Source organism: Lytechinus variegatus, chromosome 1 (assembly GCF_018143015.1).
Source record: "Lytechinus variegatus isolate NC3 chromosome 1, Lvar_3.0, whole genome shotgun sequence".
NCBI classification, from domain to species: Eukaryota; Metazoa; Echinodermata; class Echinoidea; order Temnopleuroida; family Toxopneustidae; genus Lytechinus; species Lytechinus variegatus.
In genome coordinates, this window is record NC_054740.1 from 64,341,374 (window position 1) to 64,363,956 (window position 22,583).

General features: G+C 36.9%; 1 protein-coding gene across 1 annotated transcript in view; it reads right to left on the reverse strand.

Moving 5' to 3' along the window:
* Positions 1 to 22,583, reverse strand: part of LOC121419779 (deleted in malignant brain tumors 1 protein-like) — a 31,965-nt gene continuing 9,382 nt past the window's right edge. Inside the window, exons 4-7 of the mRNA XM_041614233.1 lie at positions 21,680 to 21,985; positions 20,929 to 21,231; positions 4,357 to 4,663; positions 1 to 1,391 (exon numbers count right to left, since the gene is read on the reverse strand). Of these exons, the coding sequence (XP_041470167.1) occupies positions 4,362 to 4,663; positions 20,929 to 21,231; positions 21,680 to 21,985 (911 nt within the window). The 3' untranslated portion in view covers positions 1 to 1,391; positions 4,357 to 4,361. The remainder of the gene's footprint in view (positions 1,392 to 4,356; positions 4,664 to 20,928; positions 21,232 to 21,679; positions 21,986 to 22,583) is intronic.

Consider the following 22,583-nt stretch of genomic DNA (forward strand, 5'->3'; position numbering starts at 1 on the left):
TGTAATGCAGACAGACTTTATTCCCAAAGTTACCAAAAGATCATATAAAAATTTGTTCTCGTTCATAAGATATACTACACTTAGCAAATATTTTATTATGCAACTATAAGTTACCACACAAACACTCGCGGAAAAGAAAGAGTTTAATGGAATTTACAGAAGAAAAAGATATAAATCTTAATAATTGAACAATCATTTTTGCGAATTATTTAGTCAAGAACTCAGGATTTTACGATGACATTAACTGATCAATGAATCGAAATCAGACCCCCCCCCCCAAAAAAAAAGAAGAGACATGCCTACAATTTGGGCGTCATAATTGGACATCTCCATTAATGGCAATGAATGTTGTTTCTAACCATCCGAAATGAATAAGAAATTACTTTTATAGCTATTTAAATTAAATGGCCCATCAAGATTACCGTTGCATGACTGAATGACGACTATAAATCAAACATTTTCTTTCAAATTAGCGATTAATTACTAACCTTTTGTTACGAGGACCAGGTCGACCTTGACTTCAAAAGATTCAACATTATTTTGTTGATTTTTTAATTCGTTAGTTATTTCATTTAAGTAATATTTTGCTCCGTGATTAATTGTTTTTATACACGTTTACCGTCAATATAGCTCCTTGGATATTACATTAATGATTTGTTTATTTGTATACGGAACGATAGAGATTATGTAATGGATAAATCTTTACACCTAATAAAGCAGAATTTTTTTATTTTATCATTTGGGTCACTGTGACGATTATGGAAAAGTAAAGTACTCGTTCATAAATGTAAATCTAATTCATCGTGAGTGTTATCAAATCATTGTCTTACTTACTTTGGGTGTCATACAATGACATCCTCCCCCTGGCGGATCCAGGTCAAAAGTGAAGGCATTTTTTTTCTTTAATTGTCAATTGTTTTCTTAAGCAAATTGTTTTTAATTTTGGTTGAAAATTTTACTTTTTTGTTTACATACTTTTTTGCTCGTCACATTTTTTCTCGGGAAAATGTGCCCCCCTGGAGAATCCTGGATCTTCCATAGTTTTACATCACGAGGATTTACCGTGCTTGATTATTATTCCATGAAATTCGGTAAAGGTAAGGTAAAATGTTCATGGATCAAAATGTATACATTGCCAGCTTAGGGTTTGGTAGTAGAGGCCTATACAAGATGCAATAAATTCAAGTAAGCATAACTATAAATCTAAAGCAAACCTTGTACCAACAATTAAAACCAAATGTAAATATCAAGATAATCTTTTACTGTATACCATGCGGAAGAGAAAGGAAAAGGAGAGAAAATTTTAAAATTGATAAACCGAAGCACCAAATTGGAGTCCGAACAATTTTGGTTGGAGCTCAGTGGACACAAGATCTTCCAGAATCAATCATCTGCAATATCAAGAAAGAAAAAAAAATCAAGAACGTTGACGTTTCAGACACTTTGAGTAATTATACGAAGAATATTAGCCCAGGGGGCCACTCCCATTGACGAGTGGATACCAGGCGCGACCATGGGATTTCGAAAAGTATATTAAACAAGTATTTTCCACATTCTGAAAATGCACCCCTTAGCAAGTACTGGCGAGTGAAACCCTACCCTTGACAAGTGTTGGAAACATAACGCTACCCTCGACAAGTGTTGGAAACATACCGCCAGGGCCGTCGAATTGCATGCTTTTGTCATGAACTTGTGATTTGTTTGCAATGCAAATGTGGGGAGCTCTCTGTATCAACAGAGTGGTTAGAATGTCCCCCGAAAATGTCAAAAAATCTCAGCTCGCGCTTAGCGCTCGCATCCATGCCCTCTCCAAAATTTTCCTTCATGTTAACCAGAGCTTAAAATGTTTCCTTTCGGGTCAAGCATTTAAACTCGCTTTTCGTGCTCTCATTTTGTTTTTATTGAAACACAGAGTTTGTTTATTACATATGCGGATTCTGAGATTGTTCTTGATATAAAAACGTGTCAAAAAGGTAAATTTTCAAGTAAAATATCCAATGTAGTCAGCTCGCATTTCTGTACCGACAGTGAAAGTATGTTCTGGTTTAAGGTCTAAATCTCCGAAATAAAATTTCATCTCGAGCTTCGCTTGCATCACGTGTTTAGTGAAATCCATATCATCTCAACAATTCTCAATTATTATGAATAGTGTTTAAAGTAAAACCTTTCGGGTGAGTAAATTAAAATTTTAAGCTCGCGCTCTGCTCTATGTTCATTTAGATACACAGCTTGTTTGATTAGATACCCATCGTGGTAATGATTCCCAAAAAGTGTTTAGAATGTCCATTTTTAGGTTGCGAATAAGAAAAAATATGCTCGCGCTTCGCGCTCATATCAGTTATTGAAACCTTCTGTTTTCATGGATACAAAAACTGCATAGAATGTCAATTGTTAATTCTAAATATATCAAAAAAAGCTTTAGATTCGCGCTCGTATTACTTGTTTAATCACATTCCCATCGTGATCAAGATTGCAATAAGTGTTTAGAATTTCCAATTTTCAGGTTGTATAATTAAAAAATCTGCTCACGCTTCGCGCTAGCAACAAAAGATTAGTTCTATTCCCACCATCTTCTGGCTATATAGCTTGAAATTCGAATGTCCTGTATTTAGTTAAAATTCTGAAGAAAAGTTTAGCTCGGTAGTCGCGCTTGTTTACTGTGTTCTGTACTTATGACGTGCTTATTCGGCCCAGTTTACAGGTCGAAAATCTCAAAGTTTTCAGATAGCGCTTCGCGCTCGCTCTATTTGATTAGTGATAATGTATTCTATTCATGAGTCAAAAATATCCTTTTTCAGATTAGTTTAAAGTTCCAGCTCGCACTTGCATGGATTTCTTATAGATATTCGCATATTATTCATACAAAAAGTGCTTAGGGTCCAGTTTTCTGGTTGGAAAAAAAATCAGCTAGCGCTTCGCGCTCGCATTACTATTGTTTAGGTAATATGTCCACGCTCTTCATAGGTACAATCGAGTTGTCAGGTCGCGCTCGCATTTTTGGATTGGTGAGATATGTTTTCTATTCATGGGTCACTACGAACACTCTTCAACAGGTATTCTTTGTAGGCCAGTATATTATTATTTAGATACGCAGCTAGTTCATGAAAAGCTGCTATTTTTTAGATCTAACTATGTGTATAGTATACAAAAATTAAGCTCGCGCTTCGTGCTCGCATGCTGGTAATTTATATTTAGACCAAATGAAACACTTCATATTGGTTCAAAGAATTTAAATTTAGTTAGGACTAACCATTTCTAAAACAACAACAAAACTGTTTTTGGCGTAGTGTTGGGGCAAAAAGTTCATACTTTACAAAGCTCTTTAGTCTTCCTTATATACCTACGCAAATTTAATCGTAAACACGTAGCTTTCCAAGTGAAATACATGTATATATGACCCCTTTTCAATATTCTTGTGTTTTTGACAACCTATAAGTTACATACGCCGGTAGTAGGTAACGTAACGTGACCAATCTTGAAAATAGAGATCCCTTTTACGCGTATCTTTGGTCGCGCTGGTATTCAATAGTCAATGGAAGTGCCCCCGGATATTATATCAAATAATAAAATCATTGGCGGCGGAAGACAAAACAAATAAGGGGGGCCACCTGAAATTTTGAGATGGACACAGGTATCAACCGAAATTGCAAGGGGACCACCAAAAAAAAAATAGTGGGGGGTCGTCCCCCCTCTCAAATGTAGGTGGGCAGGACCCCCTCCCCCGCTTCCACCGCCTATTAATAAAATCGCGTATACAATGTGAAACATATGCCAACGAAACAAAGAAAACAGCTTTCATCCGTGTTCATTAAAATCATGATAATCCAAAACATTTTAAAGAAAAAAATCCTTATTGATGCACATGTATATACATTTCAAACTCTCTCGAAACGCCAGCATTTCTTTCAAACATTTTATTGTTCAGTTTTTAGTAATCCCTAGTACAAAAATTATGTATCATTCGCCACTGGCGTATGTACAAAGGGGGGTATTGGGGCTGTGGACCCCAATGTTTTCACGAACAAAAGAGGAGAAATAGAAAGCAAAGGGGAAGGAGAAGGTGTGAAAGATATATATATATATATATTATTCTTCGAGTATTATGCCAAAATAAGATTTTTAGGTCACAACGGTCAATTTTGTGATTGTGGTTTTTTTTTTTTAGAAATAGAGCATCATGCACATGCCATGTTTGTACCCTTCAATTTTTCTGGCTCATTTAGGTCATAACGGTCAATTTTGTGATTGTGTTTTTTTTTTCAGAAATAGAGTATCATGCACATGCCATGTTTGTACCCTTCAATTTTTCTCGCTCATTGTAATATAATGAGCCACTGCCACGTCACTGGCATTTACCTTCTTTAAGAACACGTCACTCCCGCATCTTCAGAATGGGAACAATTATCATCTCCGATAGCATTGCTTTGGCAGTCAAAGATGTCGGTATCAGTGGATGCACATTCTACATTATCAAGAAGTATCTCCCCAGTCCCTTCTCCGAATCCTGCATTTCCTACCGCTATTCCGGATGTGTACCCAAGACTTTGACAGACAACGGTCGCATCTGTATCATCCCACAGGTCGTCACAAACGGTCCCCCAGACCCCGTCATAGAAAACCTCGACTCTACCCTCGCCGGCACAGGAACCGTCAACCAGACGTACTGCGAGGATTATGAAATTATGCATTAACAAAATAAATTAAACGATAATGATGGCGATGGTGTTGATGACGAAATGACAACTAAAATGACGATGACAATAATAATAATAAAGACTAGAATTTAATTCGTCATGCGGACGAATTAGGTGGTCTGTCATGATTTTTCATTCAGAGTCGGCTAATGTATAAAATGAATAATTTAGATATGATTGATAATCTTGATTCTAGACATCCTAAGAATAAATTTTGACCATTGCTCAATGTGATTATTAATGTTTCCCATAGACTTTACACGTAAGCAATTTTGAGAATTACAATTCCAATATTGCAAGTGAAAAACGGGCATGATCCCGGCATCTGATCAAAAAGTGGAGTGCACATTACCGAAAGCACAGAATCTCAGCTATAACATATTAAAAGCTCCGGCAAAACTGACTAGAAGAAATGGAGATATGGCTCACGAAATAGAGGAATGTCGAATCTAGTTTTGAGAAAAAGTCATGTCCCATAGAGATTACACACAAAATACATGTGATATGAAAAAAACAATTATAATCTGTTTTATCTTGCTAAATTTTAACTTTCATACCTTTTAATTATCATAAAGGATCATGTAAGAGGTGGCAAAAAGAAAAAAAAAATGAAAAAAAATCATCTTTTCTACCCCAGGAATCGAACCTCCGCCGCGCCCTCGAGAAAGCAAGTCAAATGCGTTATCCATTGAGCCACGATATTCCCCATAGAGATTACACGTAAGCAATTTTGAAAATTACAATTCCAATTTTGCAAGTGAAATACGGGCATGATCCCGGCATCTGATCAAAAAATGAAGGGCACACTTCCGATAGCCCAGAATCTCAGCTACAACATGTCTAAAGCTCAAGGAAAGCTGACAAGAAAAAATGGAGATATGGCTCACGAAATAGAGGAATGTCGAATCTAGTTTTGGGAGAAAGTCATGTCCCATAGAGATTACACGCAAAATGAGGACAAATGACATGCCTCTTTTCATCGCTGTTTTACGCAATGATGCGTTTCTCAAAACGAATATCCATGTTAACTGAGGAGAAAGAGTACCTTCTAAACTAAGACATATCGAAATCTGGGCGAAAAATGATCTATATTCGAGAAGTTACAGCCAAATTTGCATAAATTTGATGACGTCATTTTTTAATAAATGAAATTTTTAGTTTGGGCGCCTATTTGATGACGTCACGAGATAATTTAGGGACAATGGTGACATGAAATCAAATCTACAACTCATACTCTATCGATATATGAAAAAAAAATTGGGGGTCAACGGACTATTTAAAGAGCTACAGTGAATTTGCAATAGGCATGTTTTTGCCCATATATGGCCTATAGTGAGAGCTCGCGCGCACACGTGCTGCAAAGTTTAACGGGTGTTAATTTCGTTATTAATGGTTGTAGAAGGTTGATCAAGGTATCAAATTGCTCAGAATTTTATTAGCAATGCAATGATATTAAAAGAAACGGTTTTTCTGCGTTGCGTTAAGGTGTAACGCGCGGAAACGCGCGCGCATATGTGCGCGCGCGCAAATTTTCGAAATGCTTAAAATGACCTGAAACGTACCCAAAAAAATTTATAGGTCATTTGGACGATTTTTTTACCTTTGACGCGCGCGTACGCGCGCGTCATGACCTCTACATGACCTTTGATGACATTGACATTTGATCCTTGACATGAAGTTAATGTCATGTAAATATTGTTAATTTTTGATAATTGATAATGAAGATATGATCAAATGAAGAATTTTACAAAATGGCGCGTAGATGACGTCATCATGACCATATGACCTTCAAAAGCTTATTTTGCCGTCTCTATGATAGATTCTATATATGACGAAAAAATCAGCAAAATTGATTCAGCCAATTTCGAGAAAAGTTGGCGACAAAAAATAGGTACAATGAATAAAGATAGGAAGAAAGAAATAAAGACTAGAATTTAATTCGTCATGCGGACGAATTAGGTGGTCTGTCTTTATTCTCGGCATCATGATCACTATTACCATGTTCATGCATATCAATATGACCTTCATGATGACAACGGAATGCTCATTATGGATGGAATACTTGTGAAAGACGGTAGATGATAAAGCACTGTGAAAAGGGTCCGGAAAATGGTCTCTTTGATGTATGACTATATATGCATGTGATATGAAAAAAGTGATTATAATCTGTTTTATCTTGCTTAATATTAACTTTTATACCGTAAAATCATCATAAAGGATCATGTACGAGGTGGTAAAAAGAAAAAAAAATGAAAAAAAAAATCATCTTGTCCACCCCCAGGACTCGAACCTCCGCCCTCGAGAAAGCAAGTCAAATGCGTTATCCATTGAGCCACGATATTCCCCATAGAGATTACACGTAAGCAATTTTGAGAATTACAATTCCAATTTTGCAAGTGAAATACGGGCATGATCCCGGCATCTGATCAAAAAATGAAGGGCACATATCCGATAGCCCAGAATCTCAGCTACAACATGTTAAAAGCTCAAGGAAAGCTGACAAGAAAAAATGGAGATATGGCTCACGAAGTAGAGGAATGTCGAATCTAGTTTTGGGAAAAAGTCATGTCCCATAGAGATTACACGCAAAATGAGGAAAAATGACATGCCTCTTTTCATCGCTGTTTTACGCAATGATGCGTTTCTCAAAACGAATATTCATGTTAACTGAGGAGAAAGAGTACATTCTAAACTACACCATATTAAAATCTGGGCGAAAAATAATCTATATTCGAGAAGTTACAGCCAAATTTGCATAAATTTGATGACGTCATTTTTGAAAAAAATGAAATTTTTAGTTTGGGCGCCTATTTGATGACGTCACGATATAATTTAGGGACAATGGTGACATGAAATCAAATTTACAATTAATACTCTATCGATATATGAAAAAAAAATTGGGGGTCAACGGACTATTTAAAGAGCTACAGTGAATTTACAATAGGCATGTTTTTGCCCATATATGGCCTATAGTGAGAGCTCGCGCGCACACGTGCTGCAAAGTTTAACGGGTGTTAATTTCGTTATTAATGGTTGTAGAAGGTTGATCAAGGTATCAAATTGCTCAGAATTTTATTAGCAATGCAATGATATTAAAGAAACGGTTTTTCTGCGTTGCGTTAAGGTGTAACGCGCGGAAACGCGCGCGCATATGTGCGCGCGCGCAAATTTTTGAAATGCTTAAAATGACCTGAAACGTACCCAAAAAAATTAATAGGTCATTTGGACGATTTTTTTACCTTTGACGCGCGCGTACGCGCGCGTCATGACCTCTACATGACCTCTGATGACATTGACATTTGACCCTTGACATGAAGTTAATGTCATGTAAATATTGTTAATTTTTGACAATTGATAATGAAGATATGATCAAATGAAGAATTTTACAAAATGGCGCGTAGATGACGTCATCATGACCATATGACCTTGAAAAGCTTATTTTGCCGTCTCTATGATAGATTCTATATATGACGAAAAAATCAGCAAAATTGATTAAGCCAATTTCGAGAAAAGTTGGCGACAAAAAATAGGTACCATGAATAAAGAAATAAAGAAAATTCTGACGAAATCAATAGGTGATCTGTCGTAGACAGACCACCTAAAAATTCTGACGAAATCAATAGGTGATCTGTCATAGACAGACCACCTAATAATTATATAAATAATGATAATTATTATCATAGATATGATTTATAATGCGCAAAATCCACTCTGTAGAGTGCCCAATCGAAATGAAAGAAGGAGGATAGAGTGGGGAGATGTAGATAAAAGGAAGTATATCATGCTTGACAGCTTGAGTAATTAAAATGCTTGAGTAATTAAAGAACTTGATGCGTAAATAACAATTTTACGGAGCCTTTAAAGTGCCATCGACTTTCTTTTCTTTGTCAAGATTTTTTTTTTATTTCTCAACTCATTCCATACATAAGTATCACTAGTCCACCTCCTGGACTGTTGTTATTTTGTACGACACGACTACCAAACACCCAGCACACTACAACCCCATAACAGTACACGCATACACACACCCTGAATAGTCATATGAAACATTTTTTTTTCGGGGAAAGTGAATCAGTGGGTAAGGTGAATCACTGGGGGTAAGTGAATCAGTGGAGGGCGCGGGCCCGGGCGTGTGTGTGTTGGTTATGGTTTGCCCAATCAGTAAAAATCATCCAGGACGTGGACTAAAGTATCACATGCACAGATACATCATAATTAAAAACAATGGCATACATTTCAAACAATTCAAATAAATGGTTCATTTTGTATACAAAATATTCCATTTTTTCGATGCACGTTCATCAAATTACGTTTATAAGCAATAATACTCTCGGTTGTTTTTAATTTTTTTCCAAACCAAGCATAAAATGAGCATGAGTGGGTTTGATATTTCTGTATTTACATGAAATATTTTGCAAACAACACAATAATATTGCTAAGATGAAAATTATTGAGGGTTATAACTCCAAAACAAATGTCACTGAATTGTGTACTTCTAATAATCTTGGCCTTCAACCACCCGTGAACTTCGTTCCAAAATGAAATTACATGTTCACATCTAAGAAATAGATGAGCAATTGTTTGAACGTGGTTTTCACAGAAATTACATAAAGGAGAATCTTTTACTCCAATATTAAATAAAAAATCTTGTGTTGAAATTCTTCTGTAAATGAATTTAAATTGGAAGTTTCGAAGTTTATTATCAATTGATGACTGATAGAAAAGAGGGAAGCGAGAGTTCCAAATATGAGAGTCTGACAAACTATCACTCAAATCATCTTGCCACTTGATTTCTTGGTTCGTTATCGAAAGGGACATGTTCCTTTCTAAAAAAAAGTATTATAACACAATTTTGTAACCCTTTTACTTTTCATAAAATGACCTAATCTTTCATCTACCATGTGATCATCGTGATTGATGTCATGGACATTTTTTTATTAACTTTTTCCATTCTAATGGTATAGCATGTAAAAGAGAAAAAAGCATAAAAACGATTCATTTCCAAATGTATTACATATATGTACATAGGACATAAATGAACCGTCTACATTAAAAACATCTTTGACATATCGCATATATAAGCTTGGAACCAGTTTCTGTATAAAATTATTTTTTCATCAACTTTGATGTGAGTTAAGCCAAAGAGTTTGAGAGATAATTTCTTTAAATTTTACAGGGTTGTAGTATTTGTAAAAAGTCCATGCATCAAGAACGTCTTTCCAAAATACATTGTCAAAGTTGATATGCAAATCAACAGACTTCATATTACATTGAAAGAAAAACACATCGTCAAACCTGTCAAGTAAACGTTTCAAATAGAGTTTCCACTTCCCATTATTGTCTATGTAACGCTAAGTAATGCTTTACCCAAGCTGTTTTTATTGCATAATTAAAATTCAACACATGTGGCATTCTAAGCCCTCCTTCTTTATAATCGTTGTAAAGTAAATCTCTTTTTATCCTATATGGTTTGTTACTCCATAGGAAGTTACATAAGAGTTGTTGCAGTTCAACAAAAAAGGGGTGTGGTGGATTCGGTATTATACCAAAAACATATATAAATTTCGGGAAAATAAGCGTTTTTATAATCACAATTTTGCCGTATAGGGTAAGAGTTCTAAGCTTCCAAATGCGAAGTATCGATTTCACTTCTTTTAGTTTTTGTTTGTAATTGAGCTCATAATAATTATGGAAATCGTTAAGTGGAAATTTTATACCAATATACAAAATGAAAATCACTTTGCCATGAGAAAGGAGTATCTCAACAAAGAAAAACCTTCAAAATTACCAAGTCTAACGACGTTACATTTATCAATATTAATTTTCAGTCCTGACAGAGTTAAAATCATTCAAAACTTTTAAACACATCTGTAAGTTGGATTCGGTGGGATGGAGAAAATCACAGTATCGTCTGCATATTGGCTTAATTTCAATTCATTATTTTCTATGGATATTCCTTTATATTCTTATGTTGACGGGTCATTATACCTAGAATTTCTACTACCAAAAGAAAGATAGGAAGAGAGGGGGCACCCCTGTCTTACTCCTCGCTTTATTGGAAAAAGGGTTTTAGGAGAATCCGTTATTGATATCACATCCTTCAATGTTAACAATTGTACGCAACGTACAAAACATTCATCAAAACCAAACTTACGTAATACTGTATACAAGAACTTCCAATCAACCATATCGAATGCTTTTTCGAAATCTATACAGAGTGCAACACCAGGTATATTTCTATATTTACAATAATCCATTGTGTCAATAAACAGTCTAATATTCTCGCCGATGTAACGGCCTTTTAAGAAGCCACACTGATCTTCATGAATAATTGGGTCTAATACTTTTTAAACATAAATGAAATTATCTTAGCCAAAATTTTTATATACATTATTCAATAGTGAAATAGGAAGCCACAGTTTTCAAAAGAAGTATATTTTTGTCTTTTTGGGGGATCAAGGTAATGATTCCTCTCCGCATTGATGGGCAAAGCGAGTTAATTTCATAACATTCATTAAAAACGGCACATAATAGATTGTTGATATCATTCCAAAAAGTTTTATAAAATTCTATTGGAATACCGTCTGAACCCGGTGTTTTATCATTAGGAAAAGAACACATCACATCAAAACATTATTTTTCTGTTATTTTTTTACCTTACAAAGATCGTACATTTTCACTTAATTTTGGTATATTAAGTTCGTCTCTACACTATCTTCTGATGAATAGAGTTTACCATAAAAAATCTCTCTTCTTCCAGTATTTTTTCATATCTGTATAACAAGACCATTACTTGTCTCCAATTTCGTAATACATTTCTTTTCGTAATTTCTTTTTTTCCGAATTGAAAAAATATTTTGTATTCCGTTCTTCTTCCGCCACACATTTTGCTCTCGTCCTTACAAGTTTTCCTCGGACTTGTTCTTCTTGTAATTCCTCTAATTCTTATTTCTTTATTTCTAGGCTTTGTAGCAATTTTTCGTCTGAAATCTCTAATAAGATATTATTCAAAAGATTTATATTTTGTTCTAGTAAACTTAATTTTCGCCTTCTCTCTTTAGACTCATTCAAAGAAATTTGAATACAGATTTATTTTACTCTGGTTTAAACAATATACATACTCCTGCACTGTCCGATCTACCGTGACTAAATACAATTTTAAAGCCCCATTCTTGACACCATATCTTTTCAGTGTTTGGAGTGCTATGTGTTTCTTGAAATAAGATAAGATGAAAATCAGAATTCATAATCCAATTAAATATACATCGTCTTTTAAAAGAATTGCCTAACCCTCTAAACGTTAAGAGTGCATGTTTTATGTCAATTACATTTTCTGTCATAACATAGTAAGATTGTAAGTATGCTTATAATTCTACAAGTAATGATATATTTATGCATGGAATTACATACAAATAAACTTGCATATTCGTTCTTCAGAAAGAGTTGAGATTTTATCCTAGACTTATAGGATAGTGTAGTGCCATCGACTTGTCGACATGGCGAGATACGTTATCTCGCCAATTCGACTTATAAAAAGTATTATCTTGCCAAGTCGACTAATGAATCATTATATGTCGACATGGCAAGATATGAAGTGTCCAAGGCCGGGCGAGAGTCCATCTATTTCGCCAAATTGACATATAACTTTTTATTAGTCGACTTGGCAAGATAAAGTATCTCGCCAAGTCGTCAAATCGATGGCACTTTAAGGCTCCGTACAATTTAGAGTAGAAAGCATCTTAGCGTCTTTCGGTCACGCCCAAACATGAAATTGACAAATCATATACCAATCGAAAGTCAAAATAGATAAACGGCAATGAGAGTTTTTTGCATTTTTACTGCTAAAGCCCCCCTTTCACCTTCACGAATGCAACATGGATCGCCCCAGATTGTCAATCCGGGGTCATCCGTGCACAGTCCGAATTACGAGTAGGGGAAGGCGGGGTAAGTTGAGCATAGGGGCAAGTTGAGCCACCAGCCCCAGGCCAATAATGAATGAGTCAGACATTGTGGTGGTGTCATGTATTGATGACCCATAGCATAACCCCTAACCCCACCACATTGTTTCCAACTTTGAAACAAAAAATAGTTTTTTAGAGGGAAAAATATGAATTTCAGCCAAAAAAGTAAAAAAGAGTGTGAAATAGATAAGTGCTTTATAAACACACACGTCTTTAAATATAATAAAGACATGATAACAACATTATTAGTCCAGGTATAGATCTTCATTCTTGTCATAGTCTTTTATATGATGGATGCATAATAAATGTGTGGATACAAAATTATCGCACTAAGTTCGGACTGGGGTAAGTTGAGCCAAACAGCATGGGGCAAGTTGAGCCATGGTAATTCCTATGGTAATGTATCTTAAAAAACAAACATACCATAAAAATCGATTGAAATGCAGGCTGAAAGGAGCAAATTTACATGACTGCTCTTTTCCTTCTACAGGATGTTAGTATTTATAGAGAATTAGCAAGTGAAAAGACTTTAAACAAAAATTGACATGCTGGTTCTCCCCCCATACATTTTGTACATAGTTTTTGTGGCTCAACTTACCCCAGAAGGTGGCTCAAACTTACCCCATATATGGGGCAAGTTGAGCCATTTGACATCGTTTCTTTCAAAGGTCACGATGACTTTCAGTGTGGGGATAGAAAGTTATATATAGGTGGAAAATATTTCAGAAGAATTAAATTTCAAGGCAAGGTACTTATTTCAACAAGATTATTAATCATATCAATTCTAACATGCAAAAAGCAAAAACTGTCACAACTTACCCCGCCTTCCCCTACTGTGTAACTACGACTTATACTAATCAGTCGGGCCGCGTGGGCGTGCGAAATCACTCGGGTTTTGGATTTTGGCGATTTTTTGGATTTCGATGTGATTTTTTTTCTAACAGTGTCTTCAATGGGACAAACACGCTGGGAAAATAAAATGAAATTGAAATTCGAGTTTCGTTTTAAGCCGGCGTGCCTTAAATAAAATGTACTGGACTACTGTTTAACATAACAAACGAGCGAATTTCGACTACTTTTTTAACATAATCAAATTCCACATATTTGACCTGATTTCTGTTTAATTTTGTATGGAAGAGCTGCAGTGGAGCGGTTCTGACTCTCGAGTTGTAATCAGAGGGCCGTGTGTTCGAATCCCACCATGGCCTAGCGCCCTTTAGCAAGGCGTCAATCCACACTTTGCCACTCTCACCCAGGTGCTAATTGGGTACCGGTATAGGAAACAACCGTCATTGTGGTTGGTTTAGCAAGTTTGCGCCTAACATGCTGCTTGGAATGCTATGAATCCAGTGACCGGGTAATAATAATTGAGAAGCGCTGGGAACAGTCGCAGATTGATAAGGCGCTATATAAAATGTCAGTTATTATTTTAACATCCCATATCGTTATCTCCCATTTACTCCAACATGTACTTCTCTCTCCGCACACTCGATTATGATCGTGAGTTACTGAAATGAAGTTATTGCTCACAAACACATGAACTTATAAGGTCTACGGTATTCTACGGGGTATGATTCACACGCAAAAAAATGCGAATCAGACAGAATTGTCAAACCAATATTCCAGTATATCATAAGTCGTATACGATATATGAATCCATTTCGTTTGCAGTCTTATTATCGTCCTCACTCTTCCCCAGAGAAATAAAAAAAATATCGCGCGTCGAAAATGGAAATTATCATACTGTACTGAAAACTAGTCTAGATTAAACTCGGATTGGTAACGTACAGCAAACAGAAGACGTGGCTTCAGTGAACGGGAATAAAAATTCCTTAATATTATTTGTTATTCATGTTTTACATTGCATTGTTTATGCTCTCGCTCTCGAAATGATTCATGGGTGAAGCAGCCAGCACGGTAACGTTGGATCTACCCCTGATCTACCTCGGCTCGACTAACGTTAGCTTGCTCCATGCTACCGATGCATGTCGATCGTGTCCGACCACGGCCGGGTTTATGGTGCCAGACGTGCAGGCATGTCGATGGATATCATAGGCGGATCCAGCTTTTGGCGAAAGGGGGGGGGGCGCACTGCCGAGCGGCGCACATATTTTTGCACTTCACCGGCGCCATAAAAGAAAATGTTGAAAAAGACCCTGTCAAAACACGCACACACACACACACACACACACACATGCATATATATATATATATATGACTCATATCATATAGATATACATGACTCATGAGATAGAGATACATATTTCACCGACAAATTAATGCGAGCGCGAAGCGCGAGCTGAAATTTTTAAAGTATACCGACCTGAAAACAGGAAAAAGGTGCCTGTTTAGGACTGTTTGTAGTAACTCATGAGGAGGATACATATCTCACTACACATATAATGCGAGTGCCGAGGGCGAGCTGAAATTTACTTATATTCTGACCAGAAAGCTTGATATTCTAAGCATTCTTGGTACCAATGATTAAGATGGGTATCTAAAAAAAATGCGAGCGCGAAGCGCGAGCTTAAAATTTTGATATTTCGATCTGAAAACATTACAGTTTAATGTACGTTTTAATAAAGAACAAGATTATATCCAACAAAAGATTATAGCAAATCGAAGCGGGAGTTCTTTTGAGGTTCAGAACTAAAAACGGGACATTCTATTCACCTATTTAATCATGAAAAGTATGGGGTTTTGCTACAGAAATGATGCGAGCGCGAAGCGCGAGCTGAAAAATTTTATGTTCCAATCTGATAATTTGAGCACGATTTTTAATAAAGAACGAGTTGTGTAGCTCAATCTCGTTTGCTGATTTCTGTGTAACATTACCATCTTATTGTTTTTGCACATGCGGAATTATTGGGGGAGGGCAAAACGATCATTCTTGACCGCGGCGCCGATCTAGGTTAGCAATAGGTCCCTTTTCATTATTCTACCGGCGCTTATTTATTGAAATCAGGGGACGCTGATCATTCTTGACCGGCGCCGATTTAAATTTAGGTGGCGCCGGTTAAGACAAAGGCAGCGCCGATTTGTCTTGACCGGCGCCGATTTAAACAAGTAGTACTGATTATTTTTACCGACGTTACGTAAGATTCAGGCAGCGGCAATCCATAATCGACTGGCGCCGATCTAGAACCAGGAGGCGCCGATTATTCTTGACTGGCGCCGATTTTTAACCAGGTGGTGCTGATTATTCTTGACCAGCCCCGATTTAGATATAGGTGGCGCTGATTATCCTTGATCGGCGCCGGTTAAGAACTCAGGCAGCGCCGATTTTCTTTACCGGCGCCGATTTATAACCAGATGACGCCGATTGTTCTTGTCCAGCGTCGATTTAGATTTAGGTGGCGCTAATTATCCTTGATCGGCGCCGGTTAAGACTCTGGCAGTGCCGATTTTTCTTGACTGGCGCCGATTTATAACTAAATAGCGCTGATTATTCTTGTCCGGCGCCGATTTAGATTAAGGTGGCGCTGATTATTCTTGATTGGCGCCAGTTATATGCAGGCAGCGCACTGCTACCGGCGAAGTTGTTGGGAAAAGGGTAGTTAAAAGAAAAAATAAGGAAGATGATATGATTACGCTTTGCTGGGGATAGTCTTTTCTTTACTGTTGCTAATGTTATATCAGTGTATAATTTTTTTTTAAGCAGCGCCTTTTCCCTTTCTTTCCTTTATTTTTAATTTTTCAAGCGGCGCCTTTTCTTTCTTTTACTTTTTTTTATTTTCTTTATTTTGAGCGGCGCCTTCGGCGCCGCTCAAATATTAGGGGGGGGGGCGCGCGCACCCTGCGCACCCCCCTGGATCCGCCGATGGATATGATACATATCGATGTGATACATGTAATATCGACGTGGCAAGTTCCGACTCGGAGTCCTCGTGTAAGACACAGTAGAAGTTCTTATTTATTATAAGTTAGTTGAGTGCCATGGCTGATTTCCTTGTTTGTTATTGTTAAAACAGTTGTCCAGTACTTTTTATTTAAGGCACTTGCCGGCTTAAAACGAAACTCCAAACTCGGCGTACATGAACAATATTCCGTGATCATGGCCATGTGTGTGTATGCTCTTCAGACATTGCAGCAAGGAAAGAAAATTCAATCTTGGTCAACAGTGGCGTAGCTACGGGGGGGGGGCCTGGGGGGGCACGTGCCCCCCCCCCCTGAGATTTGGTGTGCCCCCCCCCCCCGGTGCCCCCCAGAAAAAAAATTGGCAGAGAAAAAAAGGGAGAAAGAAGAAAAGAAAAAAGGAAAAGGAGAAAGACAGAAGAGAAAAAAGAAGAGAAAAATAAGAAGAGGAAGACGAGTGAATGAAATAATGTGAGGGAAAGACTTGCAAAAAAAATCTTTCATGTTACTATATAAAATTTTTGCTTGCGCTTCGCGCCAGAATTGCCTGTTCGATGAGATTCACATCTTGCTCAATAGGCTGATATGGAGCAAGTCTGAAGTCAATATATTAAACATATTTTAGCCCGGATATCGAGCTTTCAATATTTTTTTCATTTAAATTAAAATGTCCGTTTTATGGTCTACATATCAGCATTTTAAGCTCACGCTGCGTTGTCACATTGTTTGATTTGCCAAGTTCATGTTGTCTACGTGTATTCCATAATGTTCCATTAAACAAATGTATCCAGAAAGCCCAGATTCTAGGTCTAAATCTAAAAAATGCGTGATAGCCTGCATGTCGTTTATTCGAAATGTACTTAAAGGATAAGTTCACCCCAAATCGGATGTAAAATAAGAAAGTTATGACATTTTAGTGTTTCGCTTCATTTCACAAAACAGTTATTATGTACATCTTGTTCGGTATGCACATGAGAGAACTAATGACATCACTCACTCCCTATTTCTTTTGTATTTTATATGAAATATGAAATATTTTTATTTTGTTGTCATTGTCATGTGAAATGGAGTTTCATTCCTCCCTGAACACATGGAATTCCATTATTTTAACATTTTGTGCTTCAGGCAAGGAGGTCCTAATCATCAAATTCGTAAAACTTGAAATATTGTATAATTAAAACAACAAAAAACAAAAGAAATAGTGAATGAGTGACATCATCGACTCTCTCATTTGGATGTAACTGGCTCGTTCATACGACCATTTTCTTAAAAATAAGCGAAACTTTGAAACGTCATAACTTTCTTATTTTACATCCGATTTTGATGAAATTTGAAGCATTGTGCTTGTCTGATTTTTCTCTATTAATTCAAATCATCATTTTTCTGAGGTGGACTTGACCTTTAAATTATCAAGTTTCACATCAGAATATCAATAGTTGTCCGCTCACGCTTCACGATCGCATTATTAATGATACTCATATCCAATTAATGATTTACAAAATATGAATAGAGTGTCCTGCTTTTAGGTCTAAAATCGAAATTTTCTTCCTCTCGCGCTTCGCGCTCACATCAATTGTTTTGTTACATACCTATCCGATTTATTAATACAAATTGTGCTTAGAATGACAATTTTTTAAGTCGGAATGTCAAAAAAATTTGCTCGCGCTTCGCGCTCGCATTATTGAAATATATAACGTCTTCATGGGTAACTGTAAGCACAGGTCCCTTTTAGATAATGCTAGAACAGTTAATAAAAATTTCTGCTCTAGCTGTTCGCAGTAACAATCTAGTTACATACGAATCTTGTTCAGGATCACGCATATTGCCCAGAATATAAAATTTTCGGGACAAAGTACATGAAAGTAAAAAAAAATATAAAAAAATAAACGCTCGCGCTTCGCGCTCGCAATTTTTTTATAATTTTATAAGGCTTATGAGATTATTTCATGTTTATGTTGTTTTATAAGAATAAAACTAAGAAGTGACTGATCGGGGAAAATATAGGTGAAGATAATTTCGGGCCCCGTCCCCTATTGGCGAAAGTCGGATCCGCCCTTGTGACACATACACACACATCGGAAAAAAATGGCCGGTGCCCCCCCCCCCCCTGAAAACAAGGACCCCCAGGAAAAAATCCTAGCTACTCCACTGTTGGTCAATGCCTTTAAAGCCCCCTTTGCACCTTCAAGGATGCAAAACGGATCATCACAGTCAGTCGGCAAGCCCTGAAAAAGTAGCTTCTTTTATCCAAGTGATATTCATGACTATAGGGTTTTTGCATAGTTAATGAGCTTGGTGCGAACCAAAACACCTCTTTTTATTCTGCCATTGCTGCTCTAAATATTAACCAAATTTCATGTTTTTGGTATCTTTGTAAAGAAGAAGAATCATTCTTTCAGGTCATGTGTTTGGAATTCTTTAAAAAATGTTGTAGTATAGGGAAAACTTTTGATATAAAACATGAAACAAAATGATTTTTTCATGCAACAAATGTTGTTGTTTTCACACTTGATTTCTGTTTGAGTACAAATGATTTTCAGATCATAATAAAGCTGAAGATCTACGCTTTAATATGATATAATTTTTATAAGAAGATGTATCTTAGATGGGTCAGCAGCCAGCTTTTCATAGGCCAAGTACATTTAGCAGCTCAAAAACAAGGATACTGCACTCTGATTGGTCACAGAGACCACACACCCAGGCAAATTCCAGTGTTCCCCACACTGGGCCTCTGCAAGGTCACACTCACCATGTGGTAATCCCTTCAAATAACCCGCGCCTGTTGTTGTGAAAACATTATTCAGCCAATCAGAACTCTGGATTTTATGTTACTCAGAAATTTTAGAAATCTCGTCTTGCATCTTGATGGAAAAAGCTGGCTGCTGACCCATCTAAAAGATGCCACATATCAAGAGTGACATTGTAAGAAAGTATAGAGTTTGAGCTTTCTGATGATATAAATAATGTTGGTACCGAAAACACAAAATGTTGCACAATTTGCAAGTGAAAACAGAGGAAGAAATTTCTGTTTGATGCATCTTTTCTCGTAAAAAAATCACTTATTTATCAAAATATTTTATTCAAAAGAAATAACCAATATGAAAGAGTAACATTTACTCTTCCCAATGGTACAAAAATAATCAATTTTACTCCAGGAGAAAGTGGTTAAATTCTTTGAGAAAGAAAGTCTCACAATTCACGAGATTTTGCAGGGACATGAATTCAGCCACGAGAGGACTTGGATAAATCTGGCCCATTTGCTCATTAACACAGGGGCTTGCCGACTGACTGATCAATGATCTCAGTCCGTGATAATGCCAAATTGTTATTTTTCTACCATTTCCGCGCAGAGTGTACAATATGCGCAGATCATGATGCGCACAAACATAACTGTGGAACGTCCCTAGCGCATGGTCCGTCTTAAACCAATGTCACGAAATTGGCAAAAATGCCATGAATCATGTGAATCCCGGGAATATTACCCGAGCCGTGACGTCAGACGTAAATAGTTCAAAAGCTATTTACGGGTGGGCGGTCCTTAACCCAAACCATGTGCACGTAAAATGCGCGTATGTGATCAAGCCAGAGGCATCACCAAAGCTGATAAAACGTATTCATGAATTCCCTCTCAAAGATTGTTTTTCATTCAGTTATATCTAGATTCCTATCCTAATGTGACGCGAATATGACTATATAGTCGCATTCCTGTGTCACTTCGGGAACCATAGGCCTACAGTTATAGGCCACCTCCTCTAGCGGCTGAACATATTTGTTCAATATACCAATATTGTGACGTCTCTTTTTTTTTATAGAAAACTGGATATTTAGCTAATCTTTCGGACGCACTGGTCAGCGCTCAGCTGTCTACGCCTGGCCGAGTCCCGTGATGCGTCAGTGCAGGCACCAATCCGAGTTCCACTGAGCGCGGTGGCGTAAGGAAAAGTAGGTCATTTCCATCGGACTGTGCGAGCTCAGCGCATAAGATTTGGTTCTAATTTATTAAAAGAAGGATATAAAGCAAATATATCAAGCCTTTTATTTGTAAACATAATGTTTGGACTGGCAATATGACTATTTTTTTTTTACTAATAGTACTAGTATTTGCCAGACGGTTGCCAGATCGACCAACTTTGGATAAATAATGTTACTCTATTTTCTCAAAACCTGATATATTTGTATAATGTATACACTTTAATTATATTTTATTGTGTATACATTAATTGCCAATTTATATTTTAATAAAATATCTTTCCATTTTTATTGAAATTAATGACTGCGTAAACAGTATCAAATATTATGCTTTCTACCAAAAAATCAATACATAAAATGGGGAATGATTTTTGATACATCATAATACCTAGTCAATTATATCATCAGCTTATTCCTATCAAAGTATGCGGAAACAATTCTGGAAATACCTGCTAAACATGTTACTCCCGCATCCTCTTGGTGTACACAGTTGTGAGTGCCGATTCCAGGATTAGAACATTCCAGAAGAGAAGTTTCACCTCCAGCACAAGATACATCATCGAGCAGAATTTCACCTGAACCTTCTCCGAAGTGAGCGTTGGTGTTTGCTGTTCCAGACCCAAAGCCGAGACTTTGACAAACAACTGTAGCATCTGTATCATCCCAGAAATCATCACACACAGTACCCCATCCTCCGTTGGCGTAAACCTCAACCCTTCCTTCGTTTGAAGCACTTCCACCAACCAGTCGCACTAAATGAAATAGACACCCACAAAAAAGCACGCGGAGTGCATCAAAAAGTCAGTTGCTCAGCATCCATCCACCTTCGAATTATTCCCCCAATGTTTTTTTATGCTAATACATTGCACCTATCTCTTTTAATACAAACGTCATTTCCATCTATTCATGAATTAGTGATATTTTTTTTTCAAAGCAATACTGAGGTATCACAACAATGTATTGTGTTTCACAAAGCTCAAGTTCGGATCAAGTGACGCCAATGGCGTTTAATATAAACATATATATATATATATATATATATATATATATATATACATTCTATGAAAATGCAAACTAATTTATATCATAGAACATTGGGGATTATTTTGGATACATCATAATAGCTAGTGAATCAACTTCATGAACTATCAGCAGCTCATTTTTTCAACTTCAAAGTGTGTGAAACAATTCTAGAAATACCTGTTGGTGAACAAGTGACTCCCGCATCCTCAGAGTGTCCACAGTTATTAACGCCGATTCCAGAATTAGAACATTCCAGAAGAGAAGTTTCACTTCCATCACAAGATACATCATCGAGCAGGATATCACCTGAACCTTCTCCGAATTGAGCGTTAGAGTGTGCTGTTCCAGACTGAAAGCCGAGACTTTGACAAACAACTGTAGCATCTATATCAGCCCAAGAATCATCACACACAGTACCCCATCCTCCGTTGGCGTAAACCTCAACTCTTCCTTCGTTTGGGGCACTTCCATCAACAAGTCGCACTAAATGGCATAGACACCAAATAAAGCACGCAGAGTGCATCAACACTAGTCTGGGACTCAGCTATCATCCAACGTATAAGTATCCAATTTTTTTGTGCGAATACATCTGCCATTTTCTCTTTCAACATGAACGTCATTTTCATTTATTGATGAAATTAGTGATATCTTTTTGATAATTAGGGCGTCACACGGAAGACGGGGAAGGGGCAAGGGGACACGTCGCCTTAAAATAGATGTAGATATATTTACTGGCAAACACATCCGCGTGATATTTTTTTTTACTTACAAATCGCCTTTTCGGGTCATGCAGTACGAGAAATGACAGTTCGCACTTCTCGCTTGAATTATCTATTATTTTAGCGACATGTACAACCTGTTTAGGATACCCCAAATTGGTGAAAGTGTTTCATTTTTCGCTCTGAATAACAACAAAAATCAGTACGCCCTTCGCACTCGCCTAATGTGACTAGTGAGATACGTATCCTCGCGATTGATTACACGAAACAGTTTTCGACATTTTCCATTTATAAGAATTACCAGCTTTTCGCGGTCAGATTATCAGATTTCAGATGTATTTTCATTTATACTCTTTATGTTA